The sequence below is a fragment of the Nothoprocta perdicaria genome, unplaced genomic scaffold (assembly GCF_003342845.1).
Source record: "Nothoprocta perdicaria isolate Ctin4 unplaced genomic scaffold, notPer1 scaffold_108, whole genome shotgun sequence".
NCBI lineage: Eukaryota > Metazoa > Chordata > Aves > Tinamiformes > Tinamidae > Nothoprocta > Nothoprocta perdicaria.
The window spans coordinates 1,658,835-1,671,580 of NW_020454183.1; the positions used below are offsets into that span (position 1 = coordinate 1,658,835).

General features: G+C 44.6%; 1 protein-coding gene across 3 annotated transcripts in view; it reads left to right on the plus strand.

Moving 5' to 3' along the window:
- TC2N (tandem C2 domains, nuclear) overlaps positions 1–12,746 on the plus strand; it is a 35,597-nt gene that overhangs the window by 7,861 nt on the left and 14,990 nt on the right. For 2 of the 3 annotated variants that reach the window (XM_026046840.1, XM_026046847.1), the window contains exon 2: positions 12,600–12,721. In XM_026046840.1, the coding sequence (XP_025902625.1) occupies positions 12,655–12,721 (67 nt within the window). In that variant the 5' untranslated portion in view covers positions 12,600–12,654. Of the gene's footprint in view, positions 1–23; positions 54–7,723; positions 7,843–12,599; positions 12,722–12,746 lie in introns of those variants that run through there. The other variant, XM_026046855.1, reaches the window with a different exon arrangement.

The following is a 12,746-nucleotide window of genomic DNA, read 5'->3' on the forward strand; positions in this document are numbered from 1 at the left end:
GAGAGGCGCTGCGGGGCGGACGCCTCCCGGCGCCGCGCTTCCCGGCGGCGGCGGTAAGTGAAGCGGCCGCGGGGCCCCGGGTCGCCTCGAGGGGCAGAGCGCGGGGCGACGCGGCAGCCCCGGCCACCGGCGGCGCCTCCGTGCGGGTGAGGGGCTGCGTGGCCGCAGCGATGGGGATGTCCCTACGGGCTCTGGTGACAGTCGGGGCGGCGTGGGCGACACCCGCCAGGACGTGAGCGCGTCCTGCGAGCGGCTCCTGAGCCCTCGTGCGTGGCTGCAGGAGGTGCCGCTGGACGGGGCAGCTCGGTGGGCAGCGCGAGGCACTGGGCAGCCAGCTGGGTCTTGTGGCCGCCTTCTGGGCTTAGGTTTTTATGGCTGCGGTTGTGTTAATGGGGCTGTGTGCTTCAAGGGTTGGTTCCAGGTGGTGGTTGTTATCAAATGGCAGACCTTGAGAAACGGAGGAGAGTAGAAATGTAGTCACTGTGTTGAGCTGAACCAGTTACTGTGTTCACCATTTACAAAAATTGTGACATCATGTAAATGGTGTCCAAGGTTAAGCTGTGTTTAAAATGGTCTCAAACTGGGACTGCTGTGAGGAAATGTGCCTATAAAATGGAAATACCCTGTGTAAGTTAGCACCTAGGCTCTGTGATACCAGAGAAGCAATGGCATGTGAAGGGGCTTCCCATGTGAAGGAGCTCCTAGTGTTGGGGTAGAGGCACAGGTCAAGGAGGAGTTGGGAACATGGTTACTTGGAGTTTCCCTTCTTTACTAGGTGAAACTGGCACTGGAAAATACGTTGTATGTACCGAGGTTATAACCTGCCCTGGGAAAGGGGAATGTTGACGTCAAAGAAGAAGTTGTGGCTAGAAGCAGTTTTGGAGTGTCCTATTCTAAAGCCAGCTTGTACTTTCTTAACCTACTGTTGACTTTCTAGGTGGCTGAGAGGTTTCTGGTCATTAAGTAGCCTAAAATAAAGACCTACTTAAATTAAACCAGTTTTGTAACTCTCCTTCAATATGGAAACATGCCTCATGCTTCATGAGGTGCATTTCACTAGTTAGGAATGAAGACGTAAACGTTGGGGATATTCCTCAAATTCACACTTCTGGTTAGGGTGGTCGCAGCTGTGTGCAGCGAGGACTAGACCTTGGTGAAGTTGCTTGGGCTAAAAGCTGGGCATCTAACCAGTCCTGAAGGCTCCGGCTCTCCAGAGCAGGAGCCTCAGACCCCAGCCCTGTCTCTGTTCTGTGGAGGTCCTGTTTTCTCCAGTAAAAACCCCCAAGTGAAGCCTGAAAATGAGGTCCTGGTGGGCCTCACTTCTGCCAGTGCTGATTAGCTGGGGCCCTGCGCTGTCCTGAGAGCCACAAGTGAGGTGACCTTGATGTTTTGCACTGGGAGAGCTCATCAGTCTTCAGATGGCACCTACGTGATCAGGGCCCATTTCACAGCACAATCGGATAAGGGGAATATATTGTAATATCTGTTCTATCTGTCTCTCTTCTTCTTTCTTTCTTTGTTTTCCTTGCCCTTCCTCACCTTGCTTTTTCTTCAAGGGTCATGTGTGGGAGCCAGCTGTGAATAGCCTCGGTCACGGTGTGCATCTTCCATTTCTCAAGCCATAAACCTGTGTGCTGTCCTGGGCTGGTGGTCTCCACCTCCTTGCTTTTGAAACTCTATCACTTCCCATACAGAAATATTCATTAGGTGAGCTGTGATCTTAGCACAGTGGTTAGGGCATGAATCCAGGAGTGGGAAACCTTGGTTTCTGGTCTCTTTTCCAGATGCACATTAAATATTAAAACACATATTTGCAGAAAGCATGTGGCTAAACCATATTGAATTACAAGAAAAATATATTTATTATTAAAGTGTCACTTTGAAAACGCATATGAAAATCACATTTACTAAAAACACTGCACGCAGAGAATGTGTTGGATCCACAGATGTCCCGTCAGTTCCACTGCCCTTTCCTGTAGTTAATTCAGGAGATGGAGCAAGGTGAACCCCAGGTGATTAAATCCTCTTTCTTGTTGTGCTGCACAGCCTGGACATGGGCAGTGCTGTTCAGCTGTCACATGTGTATAGGCTGTGCCCGCTCTGTGCTCGAGGAAAGAGCCAAAATTCCAGTCTCCATGACTGAGCCCAGTGATCAGGGCAGTGCCTCGCTTGTGTTTCCTCCTGGCTCATTTGCTTTTGCCCGGCCTCCCTTGATCCTGAGATTGGAAGTTTGAGACTTGTGTTTGCATCGCTCTTAATCCGCAGTGCTTATGGATTGCCTCTGGAAAGGGACCTTTTTTTCTGTCAGTCTGTCTGTCTATGTTTATTTTAGTGGTTTAGTTCTCCGTCTGATCGGGGAGTGGAGCTGCCCCTTCCAGCAGCAGCCACCCCTTTGAGCAAGGAGAGCGCAGCCGCCGTGGCTCTGCCCCGTGCGGGCGCGCGGCCGCCGTGCCTGAGCTGGAAGGGCAAATTCCACCAGGAAGCCGGGTTTCCGCCCGCTTGGGCCTGCAGAACCTCTCTCACCAGCTTTGGTTTCCACCAGCTGCACCCTTTGACTTAGGAGCTTGTTTGTTCCTCAAAATGACAACATGATAACACTGTCATTTGCTTCGTTCAGTGATTTTTTTTTATTTTTATTTATTTATTTATTTTTTTATGATGTTTAACCAGACCTAGCGTTCCCCTCTCTGGGCTTTCCTTTATTTTTGTAATACAACTACTCTTGTTTGCTTTAAATCTCCTGAGATACCTCAAATCTGGTAAATATCCTCTCGCTAATCTAAGTAGGACAACACCCAAACTCTGTCAGCAACAAACTTCTGATACCTTTTTATTTAAAGTGAAAGGCAAAGTTGATTTTGACTTTAGAAAAAGCAGACTGAACTTGGGCTACTAAGCTGTATTGCCATACTGGTTATTAACACTATTCAGTCTCCTCAGAAAAAAATGATTATAGAGAATAAAAATTCTATTGATTGCTTTTGGTGGCTGGAATGAATCTTCAGAGGAGCCTCATCTGGGAGGAGATTGAAATCCTGGGTTTGATTTGAACATATCTGAGTTGCATAATATCTCTTAATCGCATTAATACATCAAACCATGCAGAATTAGTGAGGACACTTCTCTTAACTTTGGTACAAATGTTTATTTGCCTGTCATCACAACTCAGGTTTACATTTAATTCATTGCCAAAGCAAAAAAAGTACGTCAGAAATATGTTGCTTATCTTTCCTGTAAATGGTACCCTGGTGACTCTGTTGTGAAGTTTTGTTTTCCAGTGATGTAATGGTCATGCTCCCACTGGATGGAACAGATAATTAGGCCCCAAACTTAGGCCCTTGGTGTGTAGGATTTTGCTGGACACTGCAGTGAGCTTTGGGTCTGACCTTAAAGAGCAAGTTCTGGAGAGGCTGCTTTGGCAGCTAAAACTGCACTCAAGTCCAAGAAAGCAAGCCACAAAAACCGTGCCCTAGTGGCCTCAAAACCTCATAGGTACTTAAATTATTCTGGCGCCTATGTTTTGGAGTTGGAAACCTGCAGTTAGACTTGTGTAACGTGCCCTGTCCTGGGCAAGGGGCTTTGCCATGCTGCAGAGACGAGGGCTAGTCAGAACTAGGTTTAAATGTGGTTGAGCTCATGGTGTCTCTGTGGTTAGTGTCCTGATGGAACAAAAAGAAATTGTGCTTCCTATTTCTGAGAGTTTCTTAAGTTCAGAAAGGTCATAGTGTTCTCTGAGCTTCCAGGAGACAACAGCAATTCTCAGGACTTCAAAGTCTGGTTTCATTTGATGGTAGAGCAAAACCCAAAGCTTTCTAGATATTTCTTTTTCCTTATTTTTATCTTTGGAAAATGCAATTGTCTGTGTCTGCCTCTTAGGCTGAGAATCCTTTCCTAATCTTAAGGTTGTCTGTCCGCTCAGCGGTGACCAAAGCAATAAATCTTCCTTGACTAAACCCAGAAGTTCTCCCTGAATCATCCTGGCTTTCATTCAGTTCCATGATAAGGTATTCCAGATCCGCTTTCACCAGTGTGTGAAATCATAGGTCAAAATCTCATGTACAGCATTGTTTTAAATTCGACAGGATTAAAAAGAAGAAAAAAAAAGTATATTCGTGGTGTAGATGTGTACCTCTTCCAGCAAATATCCGGGAATTTGCTGGGAAGAGGGAAAAAGGAGGGAATGGTGATTTCATGGTGAAAGAAATTTCATTTCTTTGCAGACCTCTGTTCACAGAGCCCTCCAGCCGTGCTACATGGAGTATTTGGCCACGGTAACTGGGTTGCCAAATGCTCCACTAAAATTAGGATGCTTCTGACATCTCCTGGATTACTCTACTGTCTAGATATAATAAATTTAAAATACCTATTTTATTTGCTCTCTGGTTACCACTTACCTACAAATTTAGGCAGTTGCCAAGTCCTGCAGCCAGCACGGTTCTCTGAAGAGCACATTGGGCTGCTGAAGAGTTTGTGGGCCTCTTGCCCAGGTGGATTTAAAGCAAAATAAATAAATAAATAAATAATGTTACAAAGACAGGATTCTCCTGGGTTTTTATTCTAATGTGTGTTTAGGCAGCTTCCTGTGCTTAGTGTGTATGCGCCGTAGAGCCGTATTCCCAATCTGGTTTGGATTTGAATTCATTAAGATCTGTTCCCATTTCCTGTTCTCGAGTGATTCATTTAATCTGTTTTCATATATGAGATGTACTGGAGTCACCTGTGTCCCTTCTTAATCTCGGCCATCTTTCATCCTTGATTTATACAATATACGTAACTCCTTCCTCCCCCCAGAATGTTGTAACTGATGGCTTAGTGTGACAATGAGGAGCAGAACTGCTGGAAAGGGCATCTTCTTCCTATGGAAACCCTCTAGTTTGAAGGGGTTTTTAATTGTTTTTAATCCTGAATCATGATCATGAAATACAATTGTGCATATAATTATTGATTACAGAAAAGTACTTTGCCTAAAACGAAACCGCAGATGTACGTGTGTGTATGTATACAAAATTCTTCTCTATCTTGATTTCTAGAAGTCACCAGGGTTCTTTTAGAATAGCATTAATGTCAGTTAAACAATATTTTCCTATGCAGAGCTATTTGGGCTTTCTTTTTCTTTGGACTATTTTACAATATGCAGAAGAAGCAATACTTTCAGGATCTGTCTGGATATTGCGTGTGTGTCTGTGTGTTTTCTGTGCTCACAAAGAGGAGAAAAGAAGAAAGATTAAAGACTGACACAGAATGTATAAAAAGAAAGTTCTTCATTTTTCAGTTAGGTTACAAAGCACCCATCAGTGATTTTTCCTAATCTGCTTAGAGCAAAGGACTTATCTCATGTTGAATTCCTTCAGTGTTCTCATCAGAAGCCAAGTTCTTTCTACAGAGATTTCGGTCTCTAAGTTTTCTTCTCTGGTGTCCTGACTTCAACTCCTTTTCTTGCTGTTTTCCATCTGAGTCCAAACAGCCCCACATAACAGATTGCAGTCCAACATAATGGATTTATTCGTTTATATTTACTGCCCCAATACATACCATATTGTACAGCCTTGTCCAAGTCAGTAAATTTATCTACAGTTCACAGGAACGGTGATGTCAGTACAGTAATTGGACGAATTGGTTACTTGCCTAATGCAGCATTAGGAAGTAATACTATCTCTATCAGCTATTACAGCCCAGAGCATAAGGGATGCAGCATATGAAAACTCCAAGTTTTAAGCTTTATCATGGGATGGATTTATAATGTTCTCTTCTTAATTCAAACATAAATCTTGCTTGAGAAAAATTGGCTTGGATTTATGAAAATTGTGCTTTTGGCCCTCGTAAACGACATTATTAATCTTCAGCATCCTGGGGCAGGCTCGGATTAAGTCTGCGTTTAAGGGCTGCAGGTGCAAGGCTTTATAAAGCCAGGTCGGAGCCGGGATGTCACTGGGGGCCGTGTCAGAAGAGCGGCTTGTGCTGGTGCGCTCTTGCCAGGGGCGCGTTCCCTTCTCCAGGGGCTGCCTGGCGAGCGGAGGCAGCGGCCCCACACCTGCTCGGCCACGTTTCCCTCAGGGAAGTCGGCGGCAGCCGTCCGTGCTGCTGCGGGACTCTCTCCCGGTTCGGGGCCGGGGCTGCGGACACGGGTGCGCTGAGGGGTTCTCGGCCTGCTCCGGCGCGGAGCCCTGCGGAGGAGCGGCTGCCGGGCTGAGGGAGGCGACGGCGGGGCTGCGCAAGGGCCTCTCGGGCCGCCTCGCTCTGAGGCCTCTGGGAAGAGGGGTGCGAATTAGGTCAGCTTCGTTAGCGGAGGAGGGCGAGGTGCGAGGGGACACCCCCGCACCTGGGGCATAGGCCGCCTCATCGCGCGTCGAGCCACGTGCCCGTTCCTCTGCAGATAGAGCTTCTGCACCTGGGCACGAGAACGTGCAAACCAGCTCCTCTATCTGAGGGTTTATGAGGTTTATCTGAGGGTTTATCTACACCTTCTGGGCACGAGAATGTGCAGATCGGCTCATTTATCCTCGAAAATAGGTCATTTATCCTTCTCCTCCTGTTAGGACAACAGCTCAGCTGAGGTCTGACTTCTGAGCTGGTTTCAGTGCCTCAGAAGAAGCTTGCAAAAGATTTTTTTCGGGGGGGAAACTAATATTTTTGTAGCATAATTGCATGCTGAGTGCTCCTGCTGTTTGCAAATATTTTAAGCGTTGTGTGCAGCTGTTATTTCGTCTTTTACCTCCTAGAGATAATACCCCACTTGAATGCCCCAGCAGTCACCAGAGGGTCTAGGCAGGCTTTCTATGTAGTTTCAAATCCTCCATCTCATCTCCACTTGCTCATAGTCCTGTGGGGAATATAAAGACAATGCTGGACCCAAACCAGAGTTTGGGATCTCAATACAGTGCTGTGGGAATGAGAACGATCTTGGCCTGGTGAGCTTTAATTAATATATTCCCGTCTTGTCCTGAGCTGTGGTTGCATAGTGCAAGTGTAGTATCAGCTTGAAGAAGAGCTATCGGAGAAGTGGGGTGATGTTTTGAGAACTACAATGTAGATCTGAATCTATCTATTGAAATAGAAATAGGCTTAGATATTAACGGTGAATATGTTTAGTTATTAGAATATGGTATGAAATAGTTCAGGTAGGTTCTTTACTTCTCTGGTCTTTATGTAAAAAATGGGAATATTCCTGCATAACCTGCTATGTTGTAATACCAGGGTAGCTGATGAGATGCTAGTAACTTAGGAGGTCAGAACAGGAGAAGAAAAAAGTCCTCTTGGTCTTGAAAAGCGTGTTTCTAGTTTAGAAAAGCGTAACTAAATGAGAGGAATTAGCAGGAAAGGACCGTGCTAGTTTTGACCATGGTCTGTTTAATTCTCTGTCCTGTGTTTGAGAGCAGCTTGAGGAAAGTGTAAAACTTCCCCTACCCAAGGGTTGTTAAGCCATAATTTGCCAAGCAGGAAGGCTCTTCCTGCGCCAGGACGGTTAGTGGTTTGCTTGCATCACGGAGCGTGATGCTTTTCCTAGCAACTTTTAACCATCTGTTTCTGTTAGCAGGTTTCCTTGTGTAACTATTCACAAAAAAAGCTGGTGGGCTCTTAACCCCAGGAGACAGTGCCAGAGCCCTTCCTCAAATCCACACCATCTAATTTAGGTTACTGATGCACAGTCTTTCTCTGCTTTAAGAGTGTAATTACTTTTTTTTTTTCCCTTGCTTTTATTTTTTCCTGCTTTTTTTTGTTGCAGTGTGAGAGTTTTCCATGTCTTCATTGCTCTTGACACAGGACACGTCCTGCAAAGTGTCCCGGCTCCGCTGGTGGAGCTGCAGCCACGGGTGTCATTGAAGAGTCTATCCCGAATGCTCGGTAAGAAGCGATCCTCCCCGGATCAGGGTATTTTCTTTTGCACCTCTTGCTCAGTGAGTACTGGCCGCTACTAGAAATGTTGCTGTGGTGTTTCTGGAACACAAATCTGAGAATGTGTTTTATGTATTTATGGCTGGAAATAAATCTCCTAATGGTTTTTGGTGGCTCTTTGAAACATCTGGCTTAGCCAGTTTTCCCAGTTTGAGATCAGATGTTCGCCTTTGTTTCTATTATGTAGTTTTAAATGTGTTACTTGATCATCTCTATGCTACAGAGCAGTGCTATGGCTAAACGTGCTAAAATGCAGCAGCCTACCAATTTGCTGCAAAACACATCCTTTCATCATAGGATGACATTTCTGTTGGGACTGTGTGCAGCTTTTAGTATTATCCTCATTCATTTTCTAGTGTTTTTGGTTTTTTTATTTAATGAGTTGTTGAAAATATTTGCTTTATTCTCCAAACGTCTCAGTCTTGTAATCATTGTGGAGGCATCTGGAACTAAAGCCTTCAATCCTGTGTTTGTCTGACTTTCTTACTTTCAAACAGGCTATCAGAGAAATCTGGAAATCATTAGGCTAATTATGTTCTCCATCTAAATACGTTAAAATAGTAGTGAGATTAACTCCCTGGACTCTATGCATGGTTGCTTTTTAATCTTTCTTTGATGTAGTTTCCACGATGTTCTAATAACCTTGGCTTCCCTTCTGCATTGGTGTTCAAGAACGATAGCTGAGGAACATCTGGGGATCAGAGCGTGGGTTGACAGTGGGAAGAGGAAAGCAATGCAACTGCTGAAATGGGTGAAGAACACCAAGAAAGAGAGAACTTCAAGGAGGGAGTGTATGGTCTGGGCTCGGTGCCCTCTCCTGCTGCAGGACCTCCATACAAATGATTGCATTTCTCTGGCTCAGTCTTTGTCTGAAAATTGGGAAGAATTCAGCCCTGGGGGAGAGGTTAACTCCATTTCCCAGGCTCATCTCTCCAAAATGGACTATGTTTTTGATGGTGTCTATCTGTATGGCCTAATGAAAACTTAGCCCCAAACTTGGAGGTGACATCTGGGAGCCCTAATTCATTAACACGGGTGGCATTGCCAGGAGCTCAGCACCCATTTGAAATTCAGTGGTGGGCCTGAGAAATATCTGTGCCAGTTCAGGTTTATTCAGTAAATTTATCCCCAGGCAAGTGTCACTATTTAACAAATATCAACTTCTGCCAAGATCATGCAGCACTTGCTTAAGTCTTCCCTGAGATTATTTTCTTAGCTGTATTGGTAGTACGAAAGAAACTAACTGGGTGTCAAGCCATCTTATTTACTACTAGGATTGCTATTCTGAAGTAAAACCCAAATATATATGTGTATATATATATATGCATGTATATATATGTGTGTGTATATATATAAACGGGGTGCTGTAGACCGCAGGAGGGAGGACTGAGTTTAGGTGATATGTCCCTTAGCAAATACTGTTTTTTTTAATGTGTTTACGAACAAAAGTGCAAATTTTGGCACCCGTTTTGACACTGTTACCCTTTTAAGCCCAAAATCAAGTGTAAACATCATTCCTGGAATTTTTCTTTTCAAAAATATCTCATTTAAGCTCAAAGAGAACTGCAAACTCTGAAGTATGTGTCTATATACTTTGCCATTTGCTACTGATACTACCTCACTACTGATATTGCCAGGCCTGTAAAAGGGGGGTGAGTAAACAGCAATATCATACTGCACTCCGCAGCACAACAGGCAGTGATGGATTGCTTTTATATTTGCATGTGGGTAGAAAGAAATGTGTGGATGCTCCCACTTTGTTAAATGAAAACAGAAGTGAATGGTCAGAGCATCACGGGATACTTGGTTTTGCTGTAAAGAACCTGGTCTTTTTTCTTTTTCTTTTTCTTTTTTTTTTTTAATTACAAAAAGATAAAGGACGTAGAATGCTGTTCTTAGTGCCAAATCCTCCCTGTCAGTGTGTCGCCTGTCTTTCAAAGCAAGGCTCTCGGCACAGTGATGGAAAAGCTACTGCTTGTGACAGATGATTTACATTTGTTTACTCACTTACATGGCCAGTTCCAGCTAAACAATTCCGGGGAAAGAAATTATTTTCATGAATTGAATTTCCTCTGATGCAGAAAAACTCCATTTCCCACCCCCCCAACCCCCCCAATTTATGTAACTGGAAAGTTGGACGGTCACTCAAGTTTTTGTTTCCTCACTCCCAGAGTGAGTAAATTCAACCTGGATGTTTTGAGACAAAAGACTGTTTTGCCTGAGCAAGCTGCCACTGAGGCTTCCATATCTTGGTTGCAAAGCACAGAGCAAATGGAACAGCTCTTGCAGCCCAGTTTAAACACGATGAACAGGAGCCATGTGTATTAACTCCAGCTGCGTGCTGATAACAGCTGGGGAGGAAAATGGCCACACGGGAGCCTTCAAGTAAACTCTGGGCTCCTGCTCAGTTCGCCAAGGTGAGAGGCCCAGAGGGCGGAACAGTGGGGAAGGCTTGCTTTGGAGACATGGAAGATCCCATGGGAAGCCTTTGGGCACCTCTCTGTGCTTCTGCAAAGAGGGTCCTGGGGGGAGGTCCCCTCTGTAGTGTTTCGGTACAAATCTCGCATCAAATTTAAGCTCATGTGGCAATTTAGAGATCAGCAAGACTAGTGTGTAGAGCAGTGGTGTCCCTTTCTCAGGAGGACATTTAGCACCTCTTCTGCCAGGTTGGAACTCTTGAACAGCCCCTGCTATTTCACATGAACATGTACCAGTGTTCAGGCTGCCTGCGGGTTTTTGTGTGTTCAGGTCACTGCAATTTGTTCATTTGAGTCTAGTGAGCACAAACAACAGGGTAAAATCACGGGAAGTGTTTAATGTCACCTAGTGGTAAAAAGAGCAAAAGTTCTTCAGAGGGTGTGGCATTAAAGGAAAAAAAGAATTCCTTGAGGCCTTGTGGCAGAAGGATAATGGTTCACTTTAGCTGTGTGATTGGTTGTGATCTAATGGGAACGTGTTTTAAGAATTTCTTTCTAATTAGTACTCTACAGTAGCTTGTAATTAAGAATAATTTGGTAACAGTTATGTACTTGTACATCTTCCTTATATCTCACGCTTGCATTTTGAAGTTGGCAAGTTAATTCAAAGCCTGCTGGATGAATTCAAAGCCTGCTGCTTGCAGTGAGCCCGTGAACCCCTAGCTTGGAATATAGCTATAAACAGCAGCGCTGAGCGCTGCAGTGTGCGAAAGGGCTCGGGACTCCGTGCCGTGCCTGGTCCTCACTTGCAGACGGCCACATCTGCTGATGTTACCTGACTTTCAGGTGCTTTGCAGGAATGCTAAGGAAATAAAGTTTTTCCATGTTCAGGTGAAAGCGTCCAGAGCTTCGTGTCTCTGCTTGGCACCCGCTGAGTGTTTGATGCTGCAGTGTAACCAAGGACAAGGTTTTGGTTGGGGTTCTGGCAGTTACTGTTATTTCCGTTAACGGCCTTCGTGTGGTTCCCTCGCTCTCCTGGAGCACCTGGACCAACGAAACACCACAGCACGGATGCCCATAGCTGCTGTGCTGAGCACGGGACTTTGAGCAGTTCCTGCGATTGAGGAGATTGAGAAATGTGCCACATGCTGTAGGTGTGCCTGCTTGAGCAGGAAGGTTGGGCTAGATGATCTCTAGAGGTCCCTTCCAACCTTGAATATCCTGTGATCTCTTTTTGCCTAACTGTCATCTTCTCCATGCGTTATCCCTGTTTCTCCCATTTGTTGTCTCTCCCGTCCCTTCGCCTTGTTTTCATGATCTGTTTGGTGTCTTCCTGTGACCTCTGTGGAGCTGGAGTCATATCTTAGGTATGTTCCCTAAGGAACCTCATGTACTTTAGGTACATGCAAAAGGACTGGTCTTAGTTGAACTGTTGGACAGGAGGCAACGCAGCTGTGTGTGTCCCTCGGAAAAGAGAACGTAAGCACATGAATAGAGGCATTTAAATCAGGCCAGTTAGTATTTTCATAAAGTCCTTTTAATGTTAACCAGCTGTTGCAGGCTTGTTCTCATTCTTTAAGAGGTTGCATGCCTCATTTTGCTGGAAGTCAGTGCTCTCTCTAGATGCATAGTTGGTAATTATATAATAAAGCAGGTCCTCAATTTCATGTGTGTACAGTGAAGAGACAGCAGTAGTTCCTCAAAGAGGGTGATGTTGGCATTCTTCATAAGGAGTGTTTTCACATGTGAAATACAGGGTGTGCTGAGTTAAAAATGTAAAGGCATATGTATGTGGAAATATTGCATAATAGACATGTAGATATATGAATAAAGTAGAATAAGGAAAACAGGAGTATGGGAAATGGAATAAAAAATACACCTTGCAAATAACTTGAAAAGACCAGACCAAAACAAGTCCAAAGCTGAGGAAACTGCAAGGCCCAGTGGCACACAGAAACACAAGATGAGTTTCAGTGCCCTTAAAAGGAAGGGGTTGATCTCTTTGAGTTGGTCATTGAAAGTATTGGAGTCTCATATGTTATAAAAATATAGTAAAGGAGAAAAGCCTTTTATATTAAAAAAAAAATTACTTCAAAAGGAGAAATCTGTTGGGTCTGGTCCTTCTGTGGCTGAAGTGAGTGGTGGCTCTCTCATTGAGCCAGGAACTGAGTCCAGGGAACAGTTGCACAATTAAATGGCTAACGTAATTTTGCATTTTATGCAAATTGCATTTATGCAAATTTTGCAATTGCTTGCATCTCATATGATTTGCTTGACTGTGCTTTGCAGAGCTGATAGCAGCGCTGGATCTTGGTGGTTTCTTCTGAACTGCAACACAGAAACAATGGCAAAAGAATATCTAAAGAACTGCTGCAAATGGTGCTTCTACGTGGAAAAGGAAAAAAATGATCGTGAGTTCCAACACAGTAATCATGT